This window comes from Anser cygnoides, chromosome 3 (genome assembly GCF_040182565.1).
Source record: "Anser cygnoides isolate HZ-2024a breed goose chromosome 3, Taihu_goose_T2T_genome, whole genome shotgun sequence".
Classification (NCBI taxonomy): Eukaryota; Metazoa; Chordata; class Aves; order Anseriformes; family Anatidae; genus Anser; species Anser cygnoides.
Genome location: NC_089875.1, coordinates 84,015,042 through 84,039,309, shown reverse-complemented (window position 1 = coordinate 84,039,309; position 24,268 = coordinate 84,015,042). Strand labels below are relative to the sequence as shown.

The following is a 24,268-nucleotide window of genomic DNA, read 5'->3' as shown; positions in this document are numbered from 1 at the left end:
TTACTGAGGATTAGTAGATGGAACAAAGTCTCTAAAATATTAAGTGTAGTAATTAAATCAGAATGAAACGTCCTGCGTTACCAACGTAGCTTAAAGTCTCTAAGGTCTTCCTGTATTGTGTTACAGAAATAAGGTAAAATGTTCCAGTGTTATTCCAAGCAGACTAGCTGACAGTAAACACTGTGCATGAAAGGATTACTGGTTCTACCTGGTAGGAGGAAGAGCAGAGCTAAACCTATCAGATGTAATTAATCAGTAGGTCAGGTGTGGGTTGACAAGAGTGTGAACGTTTGTAATAAGGTACTGGAAATGACACTGAAGGAACGTTTCTTGTGCTGTTTAAAACAGAAATGTCCTATAATAAACACAAAAATGGCTACCATCTATCAATTGTCTGTTGTGTGCTGTGTAGTCTTACTTTGTTCCTGCATGGATTAAAAAACTGGCTATATCTCCATTGACAGAGAGAGGGGAAGAAAGAAGTCTTACTTGACTGAATATTCTTACACATCCGTGAGCCCTGGATGATCATTTGTCATAGTGCGCAGGAATCCTGAACAAATAATTACCAAGTTGGTTGAGATAATTCAACCAGAAATCTTAATGCATAAAAATAATGATGGGGTGTAGCAGGCCTGCTTTTTGCAAAAGGCAGTATTTCCTGCCCTAAAATTCTGTGCACTAAAATGATTAAACAAAAAAAATGGTTGACCTAATTTTGATTGCAAGATAGTATTTTAGTAATATCCTGTATGAGCAGCTAGAAGAAGGAGAAACCATGAGCTAAAATGAAAGACAGTCATGAATCAAAAGCTAACTAGGATGGGAAGAAGTAAAGAATAAAAGATGATCTTTTCTTCCTTTCAGTAAACCTCATGTTCAGTGTACTAATATTCCAAATACTAGACTGAGTTAATCAATTTTACAGATGCTGGAATTATTTAATCATTTCATCAAGACCAAACAGGACATTGGAAATCAAGAGAATATAATAAATTAGGTGAATGGGCTACGTGATTCAAGTGAAATTCAATGCAAGTAAATTCAGGAGAATATAATGAATGTTTCTATCAATATGTATCAGAAAATGAGCATTGCAAATGCCCAGAAGGTTTCAGGAAGGGGTGATGCAAATACTCAAAGGCTGGAAAAAATCCCATTTAGTAAAGACCAAGAGTTTACCCCAACATTAAGAGAATATCCTGAGTTGTGTATTTTTCACAAAAGAGTGGTACAGAGGAGGTATTTAGGGAAAGCATGTATTCATTGTTGTTTAAAAGATTGTTTCATTAAATTAAGATATGGAAAATTGAAAAAAATTTTATGCAGTACATAACTGGCTTATGGAAATAGTTGTCACGGGGTAGTGGTTGATGTCAAAAGGATTAAATAAAACTGATTGTGTCTATCTAAATTAAATAATTAGTTTTAAATTTTTTGGAAGTAATATTATATCTCATGCTTCAGAGCTCAAGTAATTTTGATCTTGAAGACCTTGATGGCACCTGAGATGTATTCATAAGAGTTGGAACAACCCATGCTCTGTGCTCTCCTTTTCTGTAGGATTCTTAAGTCTTCCACGGAAGCACTTAGCTTTGGATTGTATGAGCAGCACACTGGAGTTTTAACTCTGGTAGCAGAGTATCTACAGGATATAGTTGAATGAAATCTAGCCCTTTGTGTCTCTTTGAATTTTAACCTATACACAGTCAAATGTATGCATCCAAGACATGCCTCTTTTTGTAAGAAACCTGGCTGAAAAACTTAAGAGAATTTGACTGCATCATGTAAGTGCTTAACATGCAGTATTTAACAGCATTTCAGAGAATTTCAGATAATTTGTCACCTTTATCCTTCTATCAAGGTCTTTAAAAGGCAACTTTTAGCAATGGCATGGCACAAAAGCATGAAGAAGGATGTGAGAGCAGGGACTTTCTGTTGTCTTTCTGGAGAACTATAATTAAATGGTACCTAATCATTTTAATTTTTATATGCTTTCTAAATCTGTTTTGTGTGCAGCTGTTTACCGAGAAATTAGAATGAATTAGAACCTGCAGGTAGATAAAAAGTCTGCTGTAGCAGGGAGTCCTTGTAATAAATAAACAAGTACAGTTTATTTTTCGGATTTTCTATTGTCTGTGCTTCGTACCTTTTGTACCTGTTACGATTTGCATAGAATTTCTGGGCTAACCACAAATGAGTAAATGTTATCTGTTAATTCTGTAATCTGCTATGAAACGTGTATGTAACATTCTGGCTTGTTTTTCTTTGAAGTGAATGAATTTTTAGTGTTTGAAGGCCCTGTCCTGCTGGATATGCGTATTAAGCACCTAATGAAAACAAAGCAATTAATGCAAGCTACTGCCCTGGCAAAACTGTGCTCTGATCATCCAGAAATTAGTGCAAAAGGCAATTTCAAGCAAACCTACCTGGTCTGTCTTTGTTCAGGATCACCAAATGAAAAGCTAATGGAAGAAGTAAGTAAAAAAATAAAGAACTTTTTCTTAGACTTATTTCTTTAATAATAATAAAATCACTAGTTATAGTTAGGCTGCTTTTTATGTAGAAGATGTTTTGTTTTAAAATATGATCTAACATACTTTGGATGTTCTGCTTTTCTTTGTGTTTAAGGCACTTCTAAACTGATTAGTAATAATTCTTGATTGGAACACTTGTGGAAGTGCAGTACTAGGTCACTAGAAGGCATTTTCTGCCTCTGCCACAATGTTATGTTTAATTTTGCGTACAGTATTTTAAATCTGTACCTCAGTTCCTGTTACTAAAGTGGAGATAATGATTTTTCTACTCTTACCGATCTAACTGTAACTTTCTGAATAATATCTAGCATGTCGAACGGAGCCCTTTAGGTGCTACTTTACATTCTTTCTCTGAATTGAACGGTTTTGACCCAAGTACCCATGTCAGGAAATCACAATTTACTTCTAATAGGAGGTGAAATTGAAGGTGAAATCAGATATTTGATCTGGTTTGAAATATAAAATTCTTCTCATTTTAAATGCAAAAGTCAAAAAAGAGATGACAGCTTTGCTATTTTGCATCCTTTCAGGTGACATCTCCATTTCTCACTCGACCCCAAAATTTTACTGGAGCTTTTTTTTTTTTCCCTTCTTAAAGGAAAACTAACTTCAGTTGTCAGGGTTTTTTTGTCTGTCTGCATCTCTTTGCTGTTTTTTGTCTCTATCATCTTTTATGTTAATAATAAGTATTAAGCATGTTGAAATTGGTCTTAAAGGGATGAAAATTATGCAATGATTAGAGTTGGAAGAGCTTCATACCCGAGATATAGACTAAATTCTAAGATGACAGCATCTCCCTGGGCATGTTCTTCTGACGGAGGTAGGATTGGTCTTACACTCCCACCTCTGGCTGCAGGGGGCCATTTCAGAACAGGCTCAGTAATCCCAGCAGGAACTCCATAGGAGAGGCTATGACAGGACTGTACTTGTGTTAGCGTACTAAACTTGGAATGTGTGACCCTGCAAACATGCTTCCTTCATTACTCAGCCCTGCCACGCTCCCAGAGCAGAGTGGGCTCAGTCAGTGAATGAATCGTGAATCCTGTGGATGAACAGAAGGGGTAGCCTTGTCTCTTAGGATGTCATAACACACAGAAGAGTTAGACTGAGGCATCCCAGATAACCTAATGCAGGTATTTCCAAACCGTGGCTTGCTTAGCTTGGATTGCTTTGCTTTGCTTTTACTAATTGTTTTGGGAAGTTCATATGTTACAAACAGAAGGCAGGTACACTATTAACATGTCAAGGTGGGCTTCTGAACTTGAAAGGGCTAATGCCCTTCCATAGCGTGAGAATGGTAGGAGAAAATGGAAATTCAAGGTAAATACAAAGAAGTACAGATCACTCTGAAACACTACGGAGCTTTTGATATCAACTCAGGCAGAAAAGTAGCATTTGTAGTCATTTTCAGCTTAAATTAGATTAATAGCTTGCTAAAAAATGTGGAGAATTCAAATCTGCACGACGTTGAAGTGCTTAGACTGACAGACTTGGTGGCTCAATCTGTACAGACTGTTGCTGGAAGCTGGGTCCCATATTAATCCTGAGAGGCTGGAAAAACATTTCAGGGAAAAAAAAAACACATCCTTTTATTTTTAAAACCAGCTTCGTGTATTCTTCCCTAAGCTTTTAACTGAGGGTCTCTGTCTGAGAGAGGGTGCTGCGTGAAGCAGACCTTCAGTCTGAATTGGTATGACAATTACGTTTATCCATCCTCTCTGAGGTTTTGAGAGAAACAGTTTTCTTTAGAAGATGAATTTGAGATTCTTAAGCCTCAGATGATGTTCAGCGAAGGGTTATTAGCAGATTTACAGTGTTAATTTAGAGGAAAAAAATGAGTTGCTGTACTCTTCAGAATTGTAGCTTAATTGCTGGGGAAAAATAGCTAGATAACCATCATGCCGAACCAAGCTGGGCTGTCACCATATTCAAAGTACTAAAGTATCTTGTTATTTGGGTTGGGGCTTTTGTTTCTTGCTTTGGGATTTCTTGTGATTACTCAAAAGAGACTTTCAGTAGTGCTGTTGGAATGGCCAAGTTGTATTTCAGCTGCCAACATCGAAGAATAAATACCAGCATGTCCTGCCAGATGTGCTAATTGATGTAATCAAATCTGTCTGCTGAGAATCAAAATAGACAGTAGTAGTTACAACAGCGATGCTGATTCATTATTGATGCAATTGTCTAGTACTACCGAGTGACTGGTTTTTGCTTTGTTTTGGTATGAAACTAAGTGCTTACATTGTGGTTTAAATTATGCGCAGACTGCAGTATTCTTGTAGGAAAGTATTCGGTTGATCTGCTTCTTACTGTGTAGCTTCCCTTTTTTATCTTTGATTTTTAAAAAATACTGGAATGTTCATGTTAAACTTCATTTATCGACCATGTATTCAAACAGTAGTGACATCAGTGACTGGGTTAGAACTCCAGGTAATAGTAGTCTTTTTGTGTTAGGCTGCAATTTAATGTTCTAAATCTGCTTATTATTACATTTACCATATGCATGTAGTATGTATGAAAAACTAATGCTGTACTTCAAAACGTTTAAGTAACTGGGACAGTAGACATAAGACTAATGTCTTTGAGAAACAAGTTTGTATTCACTTCAGAAAAAAATGTTTTTCTCTTAGCATAATGAATTTTGGTGCTGTCTAGAAACACTCTGATTTACTTTCAAGCGTGTCTCAGTTTGATAGTTAACTGTCCACCAAGTTCTAAATTGTCTTTTTGTAAAGGTTTAGATTCATGTATGTCTGTAAATGAAACCACTTGCTTAGTCTTGGTCTTGTTTTCTTTCCTCTCAGATTGCAGAAGTAGATTGCAAAGATGCTCTAGAAATGATCTGTAACCTAGAATCTGATGGAGATGAAAAAAGTGCTCTAATTTTATGTGCAGCATTTTTGTCTCGCCAGCTGCAGCAAGGAGAGATGTACTGTGCCTGGTGAGTTTGGATATTGTTTTATGTGTAATGCAACAACAAAAAAATATTTTGGGAAGATAGAACTGATGTTTAAGCCATAGGTTAACATTCTTTATCTGATAAAATCTGAGCTAAACAGGAAGGAGATAATGCTGTTGGAAAGTTTAAATAAAAAAAAAAAAAAAGCTTGGAGAGGAGAAGGCTTCAGGTAGATCTTATAGCAACTTCGCAATACCTGAAGGGGGCCTACAGGAGGCTGTTGAGGGACTCTTTGTCAGGGAGTGTAAGGAGAGGACAAGGAGTAATGGTTTTAAACTAAAAGAGGGTAGGGTTAGATTAGATGTTAGGAAGAAATTTTTTACTCAGAGGGTGGTGAGGCCCTGGCACAGGTTGCCCAGAGAAGCTGTGGATGCCCCATCCCTGGAGGTGTTCAAGGCCAGGCTGGATGGGGCTTTGGGCAACCTGGGCTGGTGGGAGGTGTCCCTGCCCATACCAAGGGAGTTGGAATTAAATGACCTCTAAGGTCACTTAAAATCCAATCCAGTCTATGACTAAAGAAAAAAAAAAAAAGATTTTGATAAGATTAGCTTCCGTTATGGGAGGTTGAAGGCTGTACTGTATGAGGAGGCATTAACAAATACTAGTAGCTGACTAATCATTTTTCTTGATGATAATCTTGTGTTGTAGAAATGAGGAATTTAATATCTGCCGGCAGCTAGTCAGCATTATGATGAATTTAACGCTTAAGTACTTTTCCCTTCTGTCCTTATTTCATAACACAATATTTCTTCCTCTGTCAAACTTCTGGAAAAGGAGGTGCTGTTCACTCTATAACTGGAGTAAATAGCTAGATGAAAATATTTATTGATATTAGGGCTTGCTTTCAGTGATGTGGGAACAAATAACTGGTCTTTGTTGGCAGATACTGGAGCTGCTACTCTGAGCTCCCATCTGCTAACAGCGTGGTTGTGCTTCCAAACCTGTACAGTTCCTGAAGGATTTTCTATGCTCTGTTTGTGCACCTCTTTTCCTTGTGCAGCAGCAGTAGAGCATCTGTTAATGCAGGATTTTGCATTAACAGATAATACTGAAGTTCTGGGGGTTACACCATTCTATGATACTAAACGCTCTTTGCTATTTGCACTGAAGGAGGGCCTATTATTTAGGAAATGTGTAATGTCAGGGGTGAAGTAGTGAGTTAATGTAGATACAGTATTACTGTTTGTCTTTTCTGACTAATTTCTCACTAAATCACAGTAAAATTCAGCTCTTAGAGCAGATCAAGAAAAATGTTGGTACCACAGAGAAAAGCCATCCTCTTATAGCTGTTAGTTATTACTAAGAATAAAGAAGGATAAAATTCCACTTAGTAAAGAATAAACTACTTTGCAAGATGTTTTTCAAGACAACATCATGAGTCTGCAAATTCTGTAGCATAATATGTGGCATTACTGCTTTTCTTCTGATCTGTTCTTCTGGAATTGAGTCATTGTGATAGTTTTGAAAGTTAAGTATTAATCATGTGAGTATAAAAGCTTTTCTCTATAAGATAAGGTGTGAATAAATTCATATTTTTATTTTCCCAAACACAAAATAGATACTGTTCTCAACCTTGCATTTCTTCTGATCAGATTAGTGGTTGTGTTGCTGGCCTTGAAATATTGTTCTCTTGTTCTAGGGAACTGACTCTTTTCTGGAGTAAACTGCAGCAAAGGGTAGAGCCTTCTATTCAAGTGTATCTAGAGAGATGTCGTCAACTTTCTGTGTTAACTAAGACTGTTTATCACATTTTCTTCCTGATTAAAGTAATTAATTCAGAGGTAAGGACACTCCTGAAAGAATATTTTGATGGGACTTTAAACGGAACTGTAAGCAGGAAAATTAATCATAGCTGCTTTTAGACATGCAGTCTCTTTGTATAGAATCAGCTGTGGAGCAATCATAACTGGTTTTAGGAAAGACCATAGCAACCTCCTTGCGTAGGTAAACTCTGAGTTGATTCATTTTAAATCATTAGAACTCATTGTTCCTTTGGAATGAAAAAAAAAAAAAGTGGGAATAAACAAAAGATCTGGATGCCACGACTGAGATGAAATAAAATGTAAAGGTGAAGTTGTAGAATTCTGCAGTTGTCTGTATTCTCTAAGCTATTTTCTTTTGCCAGGTCCTAATATTCCCCTTCATTATTTTCCATATTTCAAATATTTTAAAAGATGGAGACTAAATGAAGGCTCTATATTAATATATAAGATAATTGTCGAAAAAGGAAAAAAAAATCAGTGTCCCACAAAGAATACAGTTTGTTTGGATAAATGAAGTACTTACCTTTTGTGGACTTAGATCCAGTGTTGCATTAAAAACTCAGTTCATATATCTCAGTTTTTATCTCATTTTCCTAGTTTCCTATCAGTAGTTGCATTATTTCATGTTTATAGCTAAGTTTAACTCTTCCAAAAGTTTTCAGTTGGGGGATTTCTGTAATTCTATATAGTCTAAGTATGAAAATTGCTTTTTTCCTTTTGCAATGTTCTGGCGTGGCTAATCATGGGCTTCTAATCTTAAAGATGATTTTCCTCAAGACCTGAACTAAATTGGAGCTGGGGGAGATGATTTTTGCAAAGGCTTGTGATGTTAAGAGCTGTCTGCTCCATGCCATACTGATTTTTCCCTAGTGAACTGTAGGTTATTTTACTGATGTCTGAAATTTGAGACCATATGGGTAGTAGACCTGTGCATTCATAAATTCACTTGACTTTATTCTCATGTATACTGTGGCCTCTCTATGCATCCTTGGCAGCATAGAGGAAGTGTAAAGCGAACATAAATGTAATTTTCTCTGCTGGAGGGTATAAATGAGAACAGGCTATCTACATGAGCTTTGAAAACATCTAAATGATGAAACATTTAACTATACTTATTAGTTTCAGATGGAATGAACCCTTGTGTTCAGTTACAGTCAGTTGATTTTGAAGTGGTATAATCTTTAAAAACAAAAATAAACCCTTACACCTTAAAGAATTTCCAAATTACAGAGCTTTTTGAAAATCTTAAGCTTCTCTTACTGTAGCTGTAGCACTTTTTATCATTTAATTCTACCCAGTCTTAACTTAGTGCTCCATAGAAGCGTATCTCAAATAACTGTATCACAACTGGCAGGTTTTATTTCATGGAAAAGTCTCAGCATTGCTCTAATATAAACTGAACACCTCTACCATACAAGCCAAAAGTCATCAAACTAGGCAGAGCATAAAATTGATAAGTATTTTAGTTGTATGAAAACTTTCACTGTTTTTAGCAGCATGAAGACAAATGGCATAACTTAAAGAATAGCATCTAAAGATAAACCACTATGTTTCTTAAATTAAAAAGTATTCTATAAGCTCCAAGTGTATTTCCCTGACACTGAGGATTGAATAATGATACCTTTTATTTACAAATATAAGAAGAGTTATGATAAGCTGACTTACTAAGTTTAATCTTGCTTTACAGATTGATGGTGCTGGACTTGCAACCTGCATTGAATTGTGCGTGAAAGCCTTGCGCTTGGAATCCAGTGAAAATACAGATGTCAAGATATCTATTTGCAAGACTATCTCCTGTCTGCTTCCAGATGATCTGGAGGTTAAACGTGCTTGTCAGCTGAGTGAATTTCTTCTCGAACCCACTGTGGATGCATATTATGCTGTTGAAATGCTATATAATCAGCCTGACCAGAAGTACGATGAAGAGAATCTTCCAATACCAAATTCCTTGCGCTGTGAGCTCTTACTTGTACTGAAAACTCAGTGGCCTTTTGATCCCGAATTCTGGGACTGGAAAACTCTAAAGCGTCAGTGTCTGGCATTGATGGGAGAGGAGGCATCGATCGTGTCATCAATAGATGAACTTAACGACAGCGAAGTTTATGAGAAGGTTGAGGACTGTCAAGAAGAGACTAAAGAAACTTCTGTGAATGGGCTTGCTGGCAGTTTTGATGAAGCTACAAGCCTTCTTAAGGGTATCAGAGATGAAAAGCAGAAAAAGAGAGAAATTAAAAAACTCAGAGAGAGGGGTTTCATATCAGCTAGATTTAGGAATTGGCAAGCTTATATGCAGTATTGTGTGTTATGCGACAAAGAATTCCTAGGTCATAGAATAGTTAGGCATGCGCAGAAACATTATAAAGATGGAATTTACAGTTGCCCTATTTGTGCCCAAAATTTTAATTCTAAAGAAAACTTTGTTCCCCATGTAACTTTGCATGTTAAAAAATCCAGCAAAGAGAGACTGGCTGCTATGAAACCACTGAGAAGATTGGGAAGGCCTCCAAAAGTAGCAACTGCCAATGAGAATCAGAAAACTGATTCTGTATCCAAACAGGAGCAGCGACCCATTAAAAAGAACAGTCTCTATTCAACAGACTTCATTGTGTTCAATGATAATGACGGCTCCGATGATGAAAATGATGACAAAGATAAACCTTATGTACCAGAGATAGTGCCAGTTCAAAAGCCACTACCTGTTAATGAATTTACTTGCCCTGTAACATTTTGCAAAAAAGGCTTTAAGTATTTTAAAAATCTAATAGCACATGCAAAGGGGCATAAAGATAATGAGGAAGCTAAGCGTTTTCTTGAAATGCAAAGCAAAAAAGTGATTTGCCAGTACTGTAGGCGACATTTTGTAAGTGTTACTCACCTGAATGATCATTTACAAATGCACTGTGGCAGCAAGCCTTACATCTGCATACAGATGAAATGTAAGGCTGGTTTCAACAGTTACGCTGAGCTGCTGACTCACAGGAAGGAGCATCAAGTCTTCAGAGCAAAGTGTATGTTTCCTAAATGTGGCAGAGTGTTTTCTGAAGCCTATTTACTGTATGATCACGAAGCACAACACTATAATACCTATACCTGCAAATTCACAGGCTGTGGGAAAGTGTACCGTTCCCAGAACGAACTGGAAAAGCACATTGAAGATCACAACAAACAGCCTGAAAAAGTGCAACAGCCCGAAGGCCAGACTAATCCATCTGATCTTGGTCAACCTTGTAATGCTAATGAAAGTACTGTTGGAGTTGCTGTTAAAGAGGAGTTGACATCTGCTCCAGCTGACAACCGTAGTGGTTTTACTGAAGGAGAAAATGTCTGGAATCCAATCAAAGCAGAACCCATAGGGAATGAAAGTGTAAGTGCACCTGCAAGTGTTCTGCGGCAGAGTGATTCCTTGCCAAATGCTGGTCCAGAGCAGTCTGCTGCAGGTTCAGTGAAGACAGAAGTAACAGCTCCAGCAAGCAGTGTTAAGGTGCCTGCTGTTAACCAGAAGGTCCGAGAAAACTTTGTAAAAAGAGGTAAATTGGCTGCTACTGCCAGTAAAGTAGATACCACTAAACCTGGAGCCCAGCAATTGTGCGCACCAGTTGATTCTTGTCTTCCAGTTTTCCAAGAGAGAAAGGAAGAGAATTGTCTCAGTCAGTCCCAGAACATTCAAAATATTTCTGTGAGTTCAGACACACTAAAACCAGAAGCCCTTGAATCCAAAAGCTTAGAAAGGCAAGTGAGCATTGTAAATCCCTTCAGCATGCAGAATCAGGCAGGATACCGAAACAGTGTACCCATTTCCAAGCTTGAAATTGAAGACAGTATTAAAGCTGCAGCTAATCTATATAATCTGCCTCTAAAAACTTTAGAAAGTATTACGTTTATTCCATCACAGCCTAGCATAAATAGCTCTGTAGTTCCAGCTGCGTCACCAGCAGCCCCAGTTCAGAAATTTAATTGTCAGGTCGAGGGGTGCACTCGAACATACAACTCATCACAGAGCATTGGCAAGCATATGAAGGCAGCACACCCCGATCAATATGCTGCTTTTAAAATGCAACGTAAAAATAAGAAACCACGGAAATCCAGCAATTTACCAAATGTGGCAAATGATGGGAAGATCGTCTATCTGATGCCACCACAAGCAGGCAATCCCAGTGGTGCTGCTTTTACTGCACAGAACAAAACCAATTTGAATCCCACCTGTTCCAGTCAAGTGCAGCATGCCTCAAGTACGCTGTTCCCAACCCACTTAGAAAATCTGGCTAATCCTATGCTGCCTGTAGTGGAAAGCGTCATGAATCCAAGTTTGTCTACTCGTATTAAAAGTGAGCCTGAAAGTGTTTTGTGTTCGCAAATGGAAAATCTGTCTGGAGCAACTTTACCTTCCCAGTTGGACGATCTGGCAAAAACAGTTATGCCTCTGAATATTGACGGTGGTTCAGATCCTTTTCTTCCTTTGCCCGCAGAAAATGGTCCTATGTCTCTCTTTCCTTCACCAGCAGAGAATGCCCCAACTTCAGTCTTCTCACAACTGGAAAATAATTCAAGTAACTTTTCGTCTCAACTAGAAGGAAACACTAGTTCTGCTTTCCCAAAAGAAGAAACTGTTGATCAACTGTTTCCCTCGCGAGTGAGTAATGAAAATACTTTTAATGAAACTGGTTCTCAACATCCAGCTTCAGAAAAGGTAAAAAAGGACCGTGGCCGGGGTCCAAATGGGAAAGAAAGGAAGCCAAAACATAATAAGCGGGCAAAATGGCCAGCAATAATTAGGGACGGCAAATTTATCTGTAGTAGGTGCTTCAGAGTTTTTACTAATCCTAGATCACTTGGTGGTCACTTATCCAAAAGGTCTTACTGTAAGCCTCTGGAAGGGTCAGAAATCTCTGCGGAAGCTCTGCAGGCTAATGGACAGTCTTTGCTTGCCAGTATGATTCTTTCCTCAAATTCATTAAGCTTGCAGCAGCCCCAGGAGTCAGCCTTCAATCCAGAATCGTGTTTTAAGGATCCATCGTTCCTGCAGTTGCTTGCAGCTGAAAATCGTTCCACAGCCTTATTGCAGACTATGTTTCCGCGGGCCAATGTGACTAACTTTAATACTGGTGGAAATGAGGAAGGGAATCAAATTATAAAACAAGCCTTGGAAACTGCAGGCATCTCAAGTACCTTTGATAACACAGAAGTACTTCCACATGTAGTTACAACAAGTTGTGTCACTGGTACAACGCAAATAAATGCAGCTGTTCTCCCCAATTCAACCGCGTCACCTCTGTTGCAGACAGTCTGCAACCCCAGTACCCTGCTAACAGACCAAAACAGGACCCTCAATGCCAAAATACCTGCAATAAATGAGTGCAAGAGTTTGCCTGGTTTTGCGACAGATGACTCAATGCTAAAGACAGTTGAAAATGGCTTATGTTCTAGCTCACTTCCTAATGCTGTTGCAGCAGCACAAACCTTTGCAGGGAACACTTCACGAATTTCAGTTATAAATAGTCCCAATAATTCAGGATCAAGTAACTCAAATAAGAAGGGAACCAGTGCTTCAAAGAGGAAGAGGAAAGCAACTACACCCTTGCTTGCTCCTAACATAGCACAGAAAGTAGCAGTAAATAATGTAACAACAATGGGACTCCTAACCAAAAGCACTGACGGAAATGTGCAAATACAGGGAGATAATTTTCAGTCCAACTTGCTGGCAAATTGCGACTCTCAAGCAGCAGTGGAAAATCTCACACAGAAACTTGGTAATGCTGACAATCAATTATTCATGGCCAGTATCAAAGAGAACTTCAAAACAAATCTCGAGACTCATACAACATTAACAGTAAAAACTGAAAATGGGGATTCCCAAATGGTGGCTGTAAATTCGTGTGCGCAGACAAATTCGGAGGAACAAATTTCAGAAGACAACGTTATCCAGAATTTTGAAAAAACCCTTGAAATAATTAAAACTGCCATGAACTCACAGATACTCGAGGTGAAAACAGAATTTCAGGATGCTGGCACTGCTTCAGGACAGAACTTGCAAGTAAGTAATGCACAGACTTCTTCAGGAAATTCTTCAAATAGTGTAGTGTTACCCACTCACGCACAGTTTGCAGTGCATGCAGGCAGTGCCACTACTGCAAAGAGCAACTCTACTCAGTCTGAAACATCTCAAAAAGATGATACTCAAATACTGGAAATTTTGGAGGGCTTGCAAAAACTGAAACTAGAAAATGACTCATCCATCCAGGTCTCTGAGAGTGTTTCCCAGTGTCCTCCAGCAGATACACTAGCACCAGCAGTTCCTGTTGTATCAACTGAAAGTAAGCCCCTGGTCCAGACAGCTTCAGAGACAAGTCACATTCACTTTAGTGATAAAGTTAATAAGCCTTTTGTATGTCAGGACCAAGGCTGCAATTACAGTGCTATGACAAAAGATGCATTATTTAAACACTATGGCAAGGTTCATCAGTACACTGCAGAAATGATACTCGAAATTAAGAAACATCAACTGAAGTATGCTCCTTTTAAATGTGTTGTCGCTAGCTGTCCAAAAACATTCACAAGAAACTCTAACCTCCGAGCGCACTGCCAGCTTGTACATCATTTTACAACAGAGGAGATGGTAAAATTAAAAATCAAAAGGCCTTATGGCAGAAGATCTCAAAATGAAACTGCAAACGCAGCCCCGCGCCCTGTTGAAATAAAAAATGTGCAGACACTAATAATAGAAAACAAAACTCCAGCTCCGTTGGTCAAAGAAGCTCAGATAAAGGAAGCTGTAGAGCCTGTGAAGGTCTTAGAAAAATTACTACCAGAAAAAAGTATTCCTGAAAGACTGGAAAAACCTCCCCAGGTGGTTTCCGTTCAGCCTGAGCAGCCTAACGCAGGTGCTTTTGGTAATACCCAGGCACAGTCAAAAGTACGCAAAGTTAGGAGGCACAGGAAGGAAAAAGAGGAGAGAAAACGTCGGAAGCCCGTAGCAAAGTCTCTGGAGTTTCCTACCAGATACAGTCCTTACAGACCGTACCGATGCGTCCATCAGGGCTGCTTCGCAGCGTTTACGATTCAGCAAAACCTAATTCTTCATTACCAAGCTGTGCACAAGTCAGACCTTCCTGCCTTCTCTGCTGAAGTGGAGGAGGAGAACGAGCCGGGTAAGGAGGACCGCGAAGAGGCTGAAACCAAACCCACTGTCAGGGAATTCAGGTGTGAGGTGAATGACTGCTCTCGAATATTCCAGGAGGTTACAAGCTTGATACAGCATTACATGAAGCTTCATAACATGACCCCTGAGGAAATCAGAAGCATGAAAGCAGCTCCAGAGGTGGGAAGGTTTTCTTGTGATCAGTCTCAATGTAAGTCCTCGTTTACAGCGTATTTTAACTACATTATACATCTTGAGACAGAACATGGTGTTAAGATAAGGCCAAACAAGGTAGAAGATGATGGCGTATTCAAGTGTGACTGTGAAGGCTGCGACCGTATTTATGCTACTAGATCTAACCTCCTAAGGCATATTTTTAATAAACATAATGACAGGCATAAAGATCACCTAATAAGACCCAGGAGACTGACGCCAGGTCAGGAAAACATCTCCAGCAAAGCAAATCAGGAGAAACCATTGAAGTCCAAACAGAGAGGATTGAAAAACAGATCAGGAAAAGAAAGTAGGCTGTCGGTGAAAACAAAACGAAAGAAAAACGTTAACTTAGAAAACAAAAACTCAAAAGGAATGCAAATTCAAGAAAATAAGGCTTATTCACTGAAACGTGGAAAGCACGTGTATTCAATAAAGGCAAGAAATGATGCCTTATTGGAATGTACGAGCAGGTTTCTAACTCAGTACCCGTGTATGATAAAGGGATGTTCATCTGTGGTTACGAGTGAAAGTAACATCATAAGGCATTACAAATGTCACAAATTGTCCAAGGCATTTACTTCACAACACAGAAATCTTCTTATTGTATCTAAAAAGCACTCTGTGTCACCAGTAAAGGAAACACCTTGTGAGCAAGAGGAGACTGATAAAAAAAGCGACGTGAAAGAGGCAGAACCGACTTCGACTTCGTTAGCAAGCAATAATGATTCAAGCACATCTACGTTACCACAAAATGAAAGTGAAAAAGGTGAGAAGGACGAGGTGGACGAACTGACAGAACTCTTCATTACTAAACTGATTAATGAGGATTGTTCAAGTGCTGAAAACCAAGCAAAAATCTCTTCCAGTGTAAATAGTGACTCGCAGGAGACCAACTCCTGCACGTCAGAGAAGCAAAAATCAAACAACTTAAAGAGAGCAAGCAAAGAGAAAAATGTGTCTCAGAGTAAGAGGAGGAGAGCTGAAAAAACAGAGGAAGTACCGCCAGTTGAAGTGAGTAGCACGCATAGGGAGGAAGAGACTGCTGTCGCTATTCAAACAGCTGAAGAGCAACCTGCAGCTTTCGACTGGAGTTCATTTAAGCCAATGGGTTTTGAAGTTTCCTTCCTCAAGTTCCTTGAAGAGTCTGCTGTGAAGCAAAAGAAAAACACTGAAAGAGACTACCATGGCAGCGGAACCAAAAAAGGATCTCATTCAAACTTACGAAAATCTAACGAGAAGACCTCCCTAGCAAGTAATAATGTCACTTGGTCATGTTCTGAAACTGAAACCCTTGTACAGTTTGCCAATCCATCACAGCTTCAGTGTAGTGAAAATGTAAAAATCGTTTTAGACAAGGCTCTTAAAGACTGCACTGAGCGCGTGTTGAAGCAACTTCAGGAAATGAGACCTACCGTCAGCTTGAGAAAACTTGATGGACATTGGGAGAATAATCCAGACGTTACAGCTGCAAAAGAAACTACTATGGGTAACGAGGAAGGGGAATCAAAACTGAAAACCTAGTGTGTGTATCCGTGGTCTGTAATAAAATTTATTTTGAATAGGAAGCCATCAAGCATGCTAGTAACTGTGGAGCTCTTTTTATTTTGAAGTGATCTAATCTAGCAAAAAACATGGCATCAGTCATGTAAATTTCTTATTTGTTTTTATCCCTATGGGACTTGAAGAACAGACTAATTGCTTCAGCTTTGTAAATACTTGATCAAAACCTCAACTTTCTATCAAATTGTCCTTTCCATGAACTAAATCTTTGTGAATTGTCTGTGATTGGTATCTTTCACCAGGTCACTGCTCATGTATAACAGTACTCTTTATTTGTAGATACATTTTTTTTGTATATATTTATTATTGTAAATCATTTGCTGCCACCAGCAGTCTGTAAGTCTAAACTATTAAATGACACATTTATATTCGGAATTTTAATTTGTAACTAAGTGATAAAGTTTTTAAAACTGTCCTTTAATCATTTTAAATTAAGACCTTTTGAACTAAAGCTAGGTAAGTCTGCCATATCCAGTTTATTTTGCATAAAGCATTTATTTACAGGAGAGAAGCTGGATAAGATAACATTTCATAGGTTAAACGTACTGACACACTCATTTTTGTAAATTTAACATCCAGTATCTATGGATGATACTCATATGTAGTTAACTCATAAATATAATAGTTTTCTTATAGCTACATTTTTCATTGCTTTTAATTGGATACAAAGCATTTATGATTCCATAATAAAAATGGAAATGTGAATAAAAATAGTTTGCTACATTGGAGATTTAAAACAATATTTGGTATTAAAGAATCCGTTGTGAATGTGATAGAAAATTAGTAGTGTGGAGCAGTGTATATATTTGAGGTGGTGATTTGTGAAGTAGCCCAGTATTGCCTTAAATAAAATCACATTTCATTTCTTGTTTTATACATGTGATCTTATAAAGGTTATTTTTGTTTCTGTAACTTAGATTGGTGTATAGTTTAATTTTTGTTAAAAAAAAAAAAAAAGAAAGAAGAAAAAAACCTTCAGAAACCGTTTCTGTAAATAGTGGGTTTATAAAACAGATGGTTTATTTTGATAATACCACTTTGGTATCTATCTATAAAATACGTGAGTCCTTATGCCATACCGTTAAAAACTGAATAAACGAGGCACTTTCTGAAAGGGAAGTGAGGTTGTGATCTTACAGATAACCGAGGTGCTTGTGCTCTGTTGATGGCACGAGCTCTCCCTGCACTCCTTTTCCTCTCACTGGCTGCGCTCGGCAGCACTTCTGCCACCTCTGTGTTTTCCACACTGGGAGGAGCCCTGGAAGCAGCGCCGCGCGTAGCAAGCACCTGGGTTTGGAGTGATTTCTCTGTTTGCTGCTGACCGAAACGACAGGTGTCCAGTTGGCTGAGTAACCAAAAGAGCGAAGGCGGTAGTGGGAGCTGTCGGTATCCAGGAATCTGCCGTGGTGTTTTTAGGACAGGATTATGCTTAACTCCCGTGGGACAAGACAGCTGGATTATGCGGTACCAAAAATTTTACTTGGATTATTCTCGTTACTGGATGTGACCTACCTTCAGTAATATAAAATAGTCTCTATCTTGGGAGAGATCGGCTTGCTTTTTTTCTATAAACTTGTCTTGCCGTGTAATGCTTTGCATTAAATGCTACACTTCGTTGCTTTTAAGCTATTCACCTGGATTCCTTGACAGTTGACTCGCATACCAGTTCAGAGGGCACATTCCTACAACAACACGAAGTGACTTGTTTGGAGAGTGAAAATTACAAATGAAAAAGCGGAAAGGCGGCAGCGTTTCAGCCTCGGGAGTAGCTCCTGTTTCTCGGTGCTAACTTGCTCACCTTCCCACAAAGCACAGGCTTCCTTTTGAGCAGGGCCCGTTTACTCTGCAACTTTCAGTCCCTCTCGAGTGACTGACCAGCTAGCTCCGTCAAGTCAGTAAATCAGAAGTGCCATCTGAGAACGATAGAGGTGAAACAAATGCTTGGGTTTTCTCTCTAGGAGAGATGGTTGTAGGCACACGGTCTTCTGGAGCGGGCTCCTGCTGGATGGCAGCAGCTGGGTTGTGGAGAGGAGAGGATCTGCAGGGAGGTGAGGGCAGAGCACCTCCAGAGAGGGATCCAGGAGCCTCTCGTGAGACCTGCTGCTGTCAGGTGGTTGGCTGGGCACTGTCGACAGACCTCACAATTGTTAATTTTTTAGATCTGTTAATTCCTTTTTGTGTTATGTAAGTAAAATACTTCCAACCGTAACATTCCCGGTTATAGTTACTGCATCATTTGCACTTTTTAGCCTGAGAATAGCATAAAACTATTTAGGTACATAGTGTTATACTACAATGCTATTAAAAAAAAAAAAAAAAAAAAAGGAAAAAAAAATCCAATGTCATAAACATCCAGGAAGTAATTTCTGATCTGAATTTCTGAGAATTAAATTTTTAACATTCTCTTACTCTTAGCCCGATTAATCCACACTTCTGAGGACCAATATAGCCAGTTTCAACAGAGCCAGTGCCCTTCGTGGCACATTCCCTGTTAGACAGGTACTGACAGCCTGTTCAACAGGCTAGTATGGTATTTTTTTTTCCTTTTTTTTTTTAAATATATATGTATACTTTTAACAGGGACTGAAGGGAGGGTTTGGTTTAAGATGTCAAGGACTGCAGAGGGTACTGTAGTTTGGTAAAGCCACCTACAAAAGTTCCTGATGAAATAAATTTCTTCGGTGCTTGCATCTAGGCCTTCACCGTGAGTGATGTATCACGCCTCCTGCTCGAGCGTGCCGACAGCCCCTCGGGGTCCCGTGGGCCTTACCCCTGCCCGTGGGACAGGACAGGGCTCCGGGGGTGGCCGAGCCCAGCCCCACTGACCCCTCATCAGCCTGTGGGGTGCCCAGAGCGTTCCCTTCTTCCCCCTCGCCTCCTCCCTCCCTCCCCATCTCTCTTCTCCCCTCTCCATCCCTGTTTCTTGCTGCCTCTCTTCTTCCCCTCTCTCTGTCCTTCTCCAACCTCTTCCTCTCTCCTTACCTCTCTTGCTCTCTCCTTCCTCCTTCCTTCTCCTTTCCTTCCATCCTCTGTGAACTGTGGTATTTGAGCCAAGATACGTTCTTTAAAACCTCTTGTCACCAGCCGGCCTGTGCTGACTGAAACAGAAGCTGTTGCTGATGGGGAAACAACCGAATCAGAGTCTGGATGCAGAGTACGGTCTGTTTTGTGATCTAAAGACATCTTTTAATGGGCAATTAGCCTCTCTTGTGGTTAACTGCGTTCCTAAAAAGAAATTCTGAAACTGTCTGAGCCCTAATCGAGTGCAGTGGGTTGGTCCTCGCGTGTTTTGGGACGGCCGTCCTTGACAGGAGAGGACTGTTGATCCTTGACCATTCTGCGGGCACGTCCTGCCCACGGCTGTTACGTGATCAGGAAGAGAAGCTTTTAAGAAACACCAAAAGCAGATTTCAGCTCAGGTAAGGAGAAGCAGGTGGCTGTACTCTCACAGATGGTTTCTGTGCCGCAGGAGGCCCCGGGTCGGGATCCCACCTGCACGGGCACCAGGCCCCGGGGGAGCCACGGGGCGTGCGGAGGCTGTGGGTAGCAGAGCCGGGCACAGAGGGGGAATTACCAGCAAAGAGGGAAGTATTTTTTTCCCCCATGACATTTTCTAAGCTTCTCTCTCACGAGACAAGATTTCTTGGGTTTTAAAGAACACCAGGGTTTACAAAAGGTTTGGATCTTTTCAATGTTTGCGGAGAAGTTTTAAAACATGCATGAGGTAAATATTTCTGTATGAATGTGTATGGAGGGGTTGTGGTATTTTTCCATTACAGTAAGGGCTGAGGTCAGCTTCGTACCAGTTGCTGTGTGTTAAAAGGAGACAGTTCTTCTAGCCTTTAAAAAGAAAGAAATACAGCATTTGAATGGAAAAAAAAAAAAAACAGGCATTTTTATCTGGGTAGCATGGAAGTTTGATATATGAGGGGAAAAAAATGGCCTTTTAGTTTAGGCTTCGAGTCTACAAGCTCATTTGAACCAAAAATGCAAATATGAATGACTTCAGAGATGGGTAGATGAGGAAGATTTAACCTAGAGAGGAAGCAAGGTAAAGGTGATAAAGGTGGGGAAGGGGCTGGGGTAGGAAAGGAACCAGTAAAAGACCAAATGCTGGACAAGAGAGAGGCTTCAGAAAATAGAGGAGTTCCTGTGCTCGTGTTAAGTAAAATCTGGCAGAGCTGCCTTGTGTGATGCTCGTTTCCTTTACATTAATGGCTCTGCTAAATCCTCCTCTGATTTTGCAGCAGATGATGCAAAAGCCACTTGGCTGTTTGCTACCAGGGAGTCAGGGCTTATGCAGTTGGTCCGTAATAGTTTTTCAGAATAAAGTGGTTTAGATGAGAAATAATTTCTAGTTGTATCAAACCTGAAATATCTTCCAAGACTTGAAACGCTATGATCTGGAATATAATTTATCATTTCGTGATTGTTGAGGATAGGAATTAGCAAGAATTAAAAACTTGTATATGCATTAAAAAAAAAGTTATTGTATCACATGAAAATTTTTGGTCTAAGCAGGAAGTTCTGGCCAGCTGCAGAGTTTGGAGGGATGCTCTGAAGCCCTGCAGGCCCTGACTTAACGTATTTTTTATATTAGAAGATATAACAAATTTAATCAGGAACCTGTTAGCTAAGCTGCGTTTGCTTCTTTTGCTCTCAAATAAACCCTGCTTTAAAAAGTAAAGAGCTTTTTCATTAATGTGCTATCTTTAAATCTGTCCTCGATAATTACAAAATACTCTTTATGGCAGCATTTTTCATTTTGATAGTGTTGTCATTGTCTTAAGAAATGCACTAGGGTACAAAAAGGATAAGATAATTTTGGTTTACTTTCTCAGTTACTGAAACGGTGGCAGTACCGGTTACAAGGAGCAGATCAGCAATGGTTTTGCTTCACGCAGTGCTTGATGGAGTTTGTGCAGTAGTTGTAAAAGACGTTGTAATTGCATGCCTCTCCTGAGCCATTCTGCGTATTAGAGACCTAGCAGAAAGTGTTTGGAGCTGTAAAGCACGTTGTCTCGATAGACACACTGCTACCACGCCGTGCGAGATGTAAAACTTTAACTGGCCGCAAGCTGGCAAGCTAGTATCTGGCACGCTGCTGTTGGTAAGTTCAGCAGAGGCAATTGTATTTTCACCTCTTATAAAATCAAATTTATCGTAGAAAGAAAAAAAGAAAAAGAAAAAGACAACTCACATGAGCTTGAAAATCATGGTCAAAAGTACATAATTTTTTCAATAATTCCTAAAGTTAATTCTGTAACTGCTGTCCCAATACTCATAAAATTAATGCTTTGTAACCACAGCTGGAGTTTCTGGAGTGAAAAAACAGTTAATGTGCTTTCACTACTGTTTCCTCCTCTTTATCCTGGAATGAAATCAGTTCCACATCCTGGCAGCTCTGTTTATTGCAGGCAGCCTTTTCTCTAAAAGCGTGTGTTTTGATCAGACTCAGCACTGATGTCAGGTCTTTGATCACAGCAAAGGAAGGAGAACACTAGCCTGAAATAAGTCTTTTTAGGCATTGATTTCTATCATCTCCAAACCTTGAGTTCAAAAGAAGACTTATTTCTGTTCCTTTCCTGTTAGCCCATGTTATATCCGTAACAAAGAGCAGGGATGCGTAGTGTTCAAGAGATGTTCTGAAATTTAGGGGGGCAATAAGTCATTATTGTCTACTTCGTTTCCACAGGAGGCTGTGAGTGTCTTTAGATTTCCCATGTTCTTCAACAGCAGGTATCTGCTGAAGGGAGCGGTGGTATTTTCAGACCTACCAAAGGGACCAGGTTTCGGGCTACTGAATGCTAAGACCACTGGCCCACGTTTTGTTATATTGCACAGTCTACATTTTTCTGCCTGGATCCTAGAGAATTGTGGAAGATTTTTTTCCCTTACCCACCGCAGCCACTGGGGCAGACGATGTGTGTGGTGGCTGGGGAGCTGCTCAGTGTGGGTGATCAGGAGTTAAATCCACATGCCAGGATGTTAAATCCAGGTTCTATAATAATAATGGTATCTTAATTCCAGGTTCTTCCATCTCTGGATATAAAAATCCCCTTTTTGCTTGTAACAAAGCAGTTCTGTATAATATGCAAAACACATTTGTTTGAGCAATTGTTTCAGTATGATTTATCATAAACATTTGTGTATATTATTAAAACTCCATGGAATTTTCAGGTCTCTTCACCTTTTGTTTCAACATGAACAGATCTAGGTAATTCTATGCATGACATACATAATGCAAGTGGATTTATTCGCTTGTATAACGGAGGGAGGGAACTAACAGAGGAAAAACACTTCCTAGATAACTCTCCTTTCACTTCTGCAAAGCACTGATCGGAACAGAGCAATTCACGAGATACAGTTTGTGTAACAGGAAGGTGTTGTCCGACCTTTCAAGTCAGTGGGGAGATTTTTTCGTGTCCACCTTCTGCATTCAGAGGCAAGGACAGGGAGCTGTCATGGACTGGTCCTGCAGCTGCTGCTCTCCTGTGACTGATGGTTCCTGATTTGTGGCAATCGCTTGTTGAGCCTCGATGTTTCTTGGTGTACCTCTTCAGATAACACTTCACAGAGTATTTGCAAATGAGGTAACTCAGTTCACTTAAATTTAATACAATGCACAGACATGAAGTTGCCACCAGAAAATAGAGGAAAATCATCTTCTCAGTTGGTTTAGAAATATAGCAGTCAACAGTATTAGGACATGGTCTCACGTCGCATTTGACGAGATGTGGTATTTGGAATCCATTGTACAATTTATAAAACAGAATGAGAAAAACTATTTCAAATCCTGTTTTTAAAACAAGACTGATAAGGTAAGTGTACAGCAATCCACCATCTATCTCACCTGGACTTTTGTAAAGTTTCTGGTTGTGCTTTTTTTCTCTGTTCTCTCGATAAGCAACATGGAAAACAACCAAGAGCGAAGGGGTGGAGACCAGGATTAACTGCAAAGCCCAGAGCCTGATGTGAGAGACAGGGAAAAAATGGTCAAAGCAAACATTTTCACAGCCAGGCTGCTTGATGTTGCATTCAAATTCATCGTGTTCGTATTTCCAGATGTTTTCTGCAGCCGCAACATAAACCAGCAAGCGGAATATGAACACAACTGCTACCCAGATTCTTCCAATTCCTGTTGAATATTTATTCACTCCACTCAGCAGGTCACGCAGGAATGCCCAGCTCATCTTTCTCCTCAGGGAAGGAAGGAAATGCTGTATAAAAGAAGCACAAGATCAGAGATGCTTCATCTTGGGTGAAGAGAACAGGAAGTATGTTCAAGGTGAAATACAGCCAGTAGTTGAAGCAATTTAAACTGACTAAGCATTTAATAAGGAAGGGGAAAAAAAAAAGGAAAAAAAAAGAAAAAGCAAATCTTCTCTTAGTTCTAATAACTTGTACCTTCTGAGGCTATCACACAGAAACGATTTGCTGTTAAAGTAGGTTTTTGTCAGTTAGGCTGAAGCCTAATTGTTTTGTTAGGCCATCCTCTCTGCAAGTAGACGTGCCTGTTCTTACCGAGAGCCTCCTGAGCACCAGGCAGAGCGTCCCCGGCTGAGTTCAGACGAGTGCTCCACCACCAAGGCACGCTCAACGTAGCTCCATCGGTTTTGCAAATACTAGGCATCATCAAATCCCGTTTCACGTTCAAATTTATGCATAGGAGCCAAGTATCCTATAATAAATTGACTACCACGATGCAAATTGTTTTCTTTTTGTCTCATCTTGTCAGTAAATTTATGCAGTATTTTAAGTCCTATACCGCTGCACTGGATTTTTTTTTTGTTATCATTGTTTTGTTTTGTTTTCAATTTTTTTTCATTTAAGAAATGCACTAAACTTTATTCCCCAAATTTATACATTTTATATATATGTATATTAATTGTTTTTCCACACAAATCTTCCCCCGCCCTAGCTCTGGAGCTTTTCTTTTGCGAAGGAATGCTTCAAGGAGCCACTGGCAGCCAGACTCTCCTTAAAGTCAAGCGAGGACCTGAGAGAGGCACCAAGAGCAAGCACACGGTCCCCCTCCCACCTCTGGGTTCTGCGCGGAGGACACCAAGCTCCTGTGTAAGAGCAAGAAGTATCTCCA

General features: G+C 39.6%; 2 protein-coding genes across 18 annotated transcripts in view; one reads left to right on the top strand and one right to left on the bottom strand.

Annotated features, from left to right (window-relative positions):
• The window catches only part of ZNF292 (zinc finger protein 292), a 59,362-nt gene extending 42,316 nt beyond the window's left edge, over positions 1-17,046 (top strand). The window contains exons 5-8 of one of the 2 annotated variants that reach the window (XM_066994543.1): positions 2,275-2,477; positions 5,342-5,478; positions 7,136-7,277; positions 8,947-17,046. In XM_066994543.1, the coding sequence (XP_066850644.1) occupies positions 2,275-2,477; positions 5,342-5,478; positions 7,136-7,277; positions 8,947-16,131 (7,667 nt within the window). In that variant the 3' untranslated portion in view covers positions 16,132-17,046. Of the gene's footprint in view, positions 1-2,274; positions 2,478-5,341; positions 5,479-7,135; positions 7,278-8,946 lie in introns of those variants that run through there. The other variant, XM_013180113.3, reaches the window with a different exon arrangement.
• Positions 17,047-21,434: 4,388 nt separating this feature from the next.
• Positions 21,435-24,268, bottom strand: part of GJB7 (gap junction protein beta 7) — a 35,661-nt gene continuing 32,827 nt past the window's right edge. For all 16 annotated transcript variants that reach the window (XM_066994557.1, XM_066994558.1, XM_066994566.1 and 13 more), the window contains one exon: positions 21,435-23,390. In XM_066994557.1, coding sequence (XP_066850658.1) covers positions 22,569-23,363 — 795 coding nt within the window. In that variant the 5' untranslated portion in view covers positions 23,364-23,390 and the 3' untranslated portion in view covers positions 21,435-22,568. The remainder of the gene's footprint in view (positions 23,391-24,268) is intronic.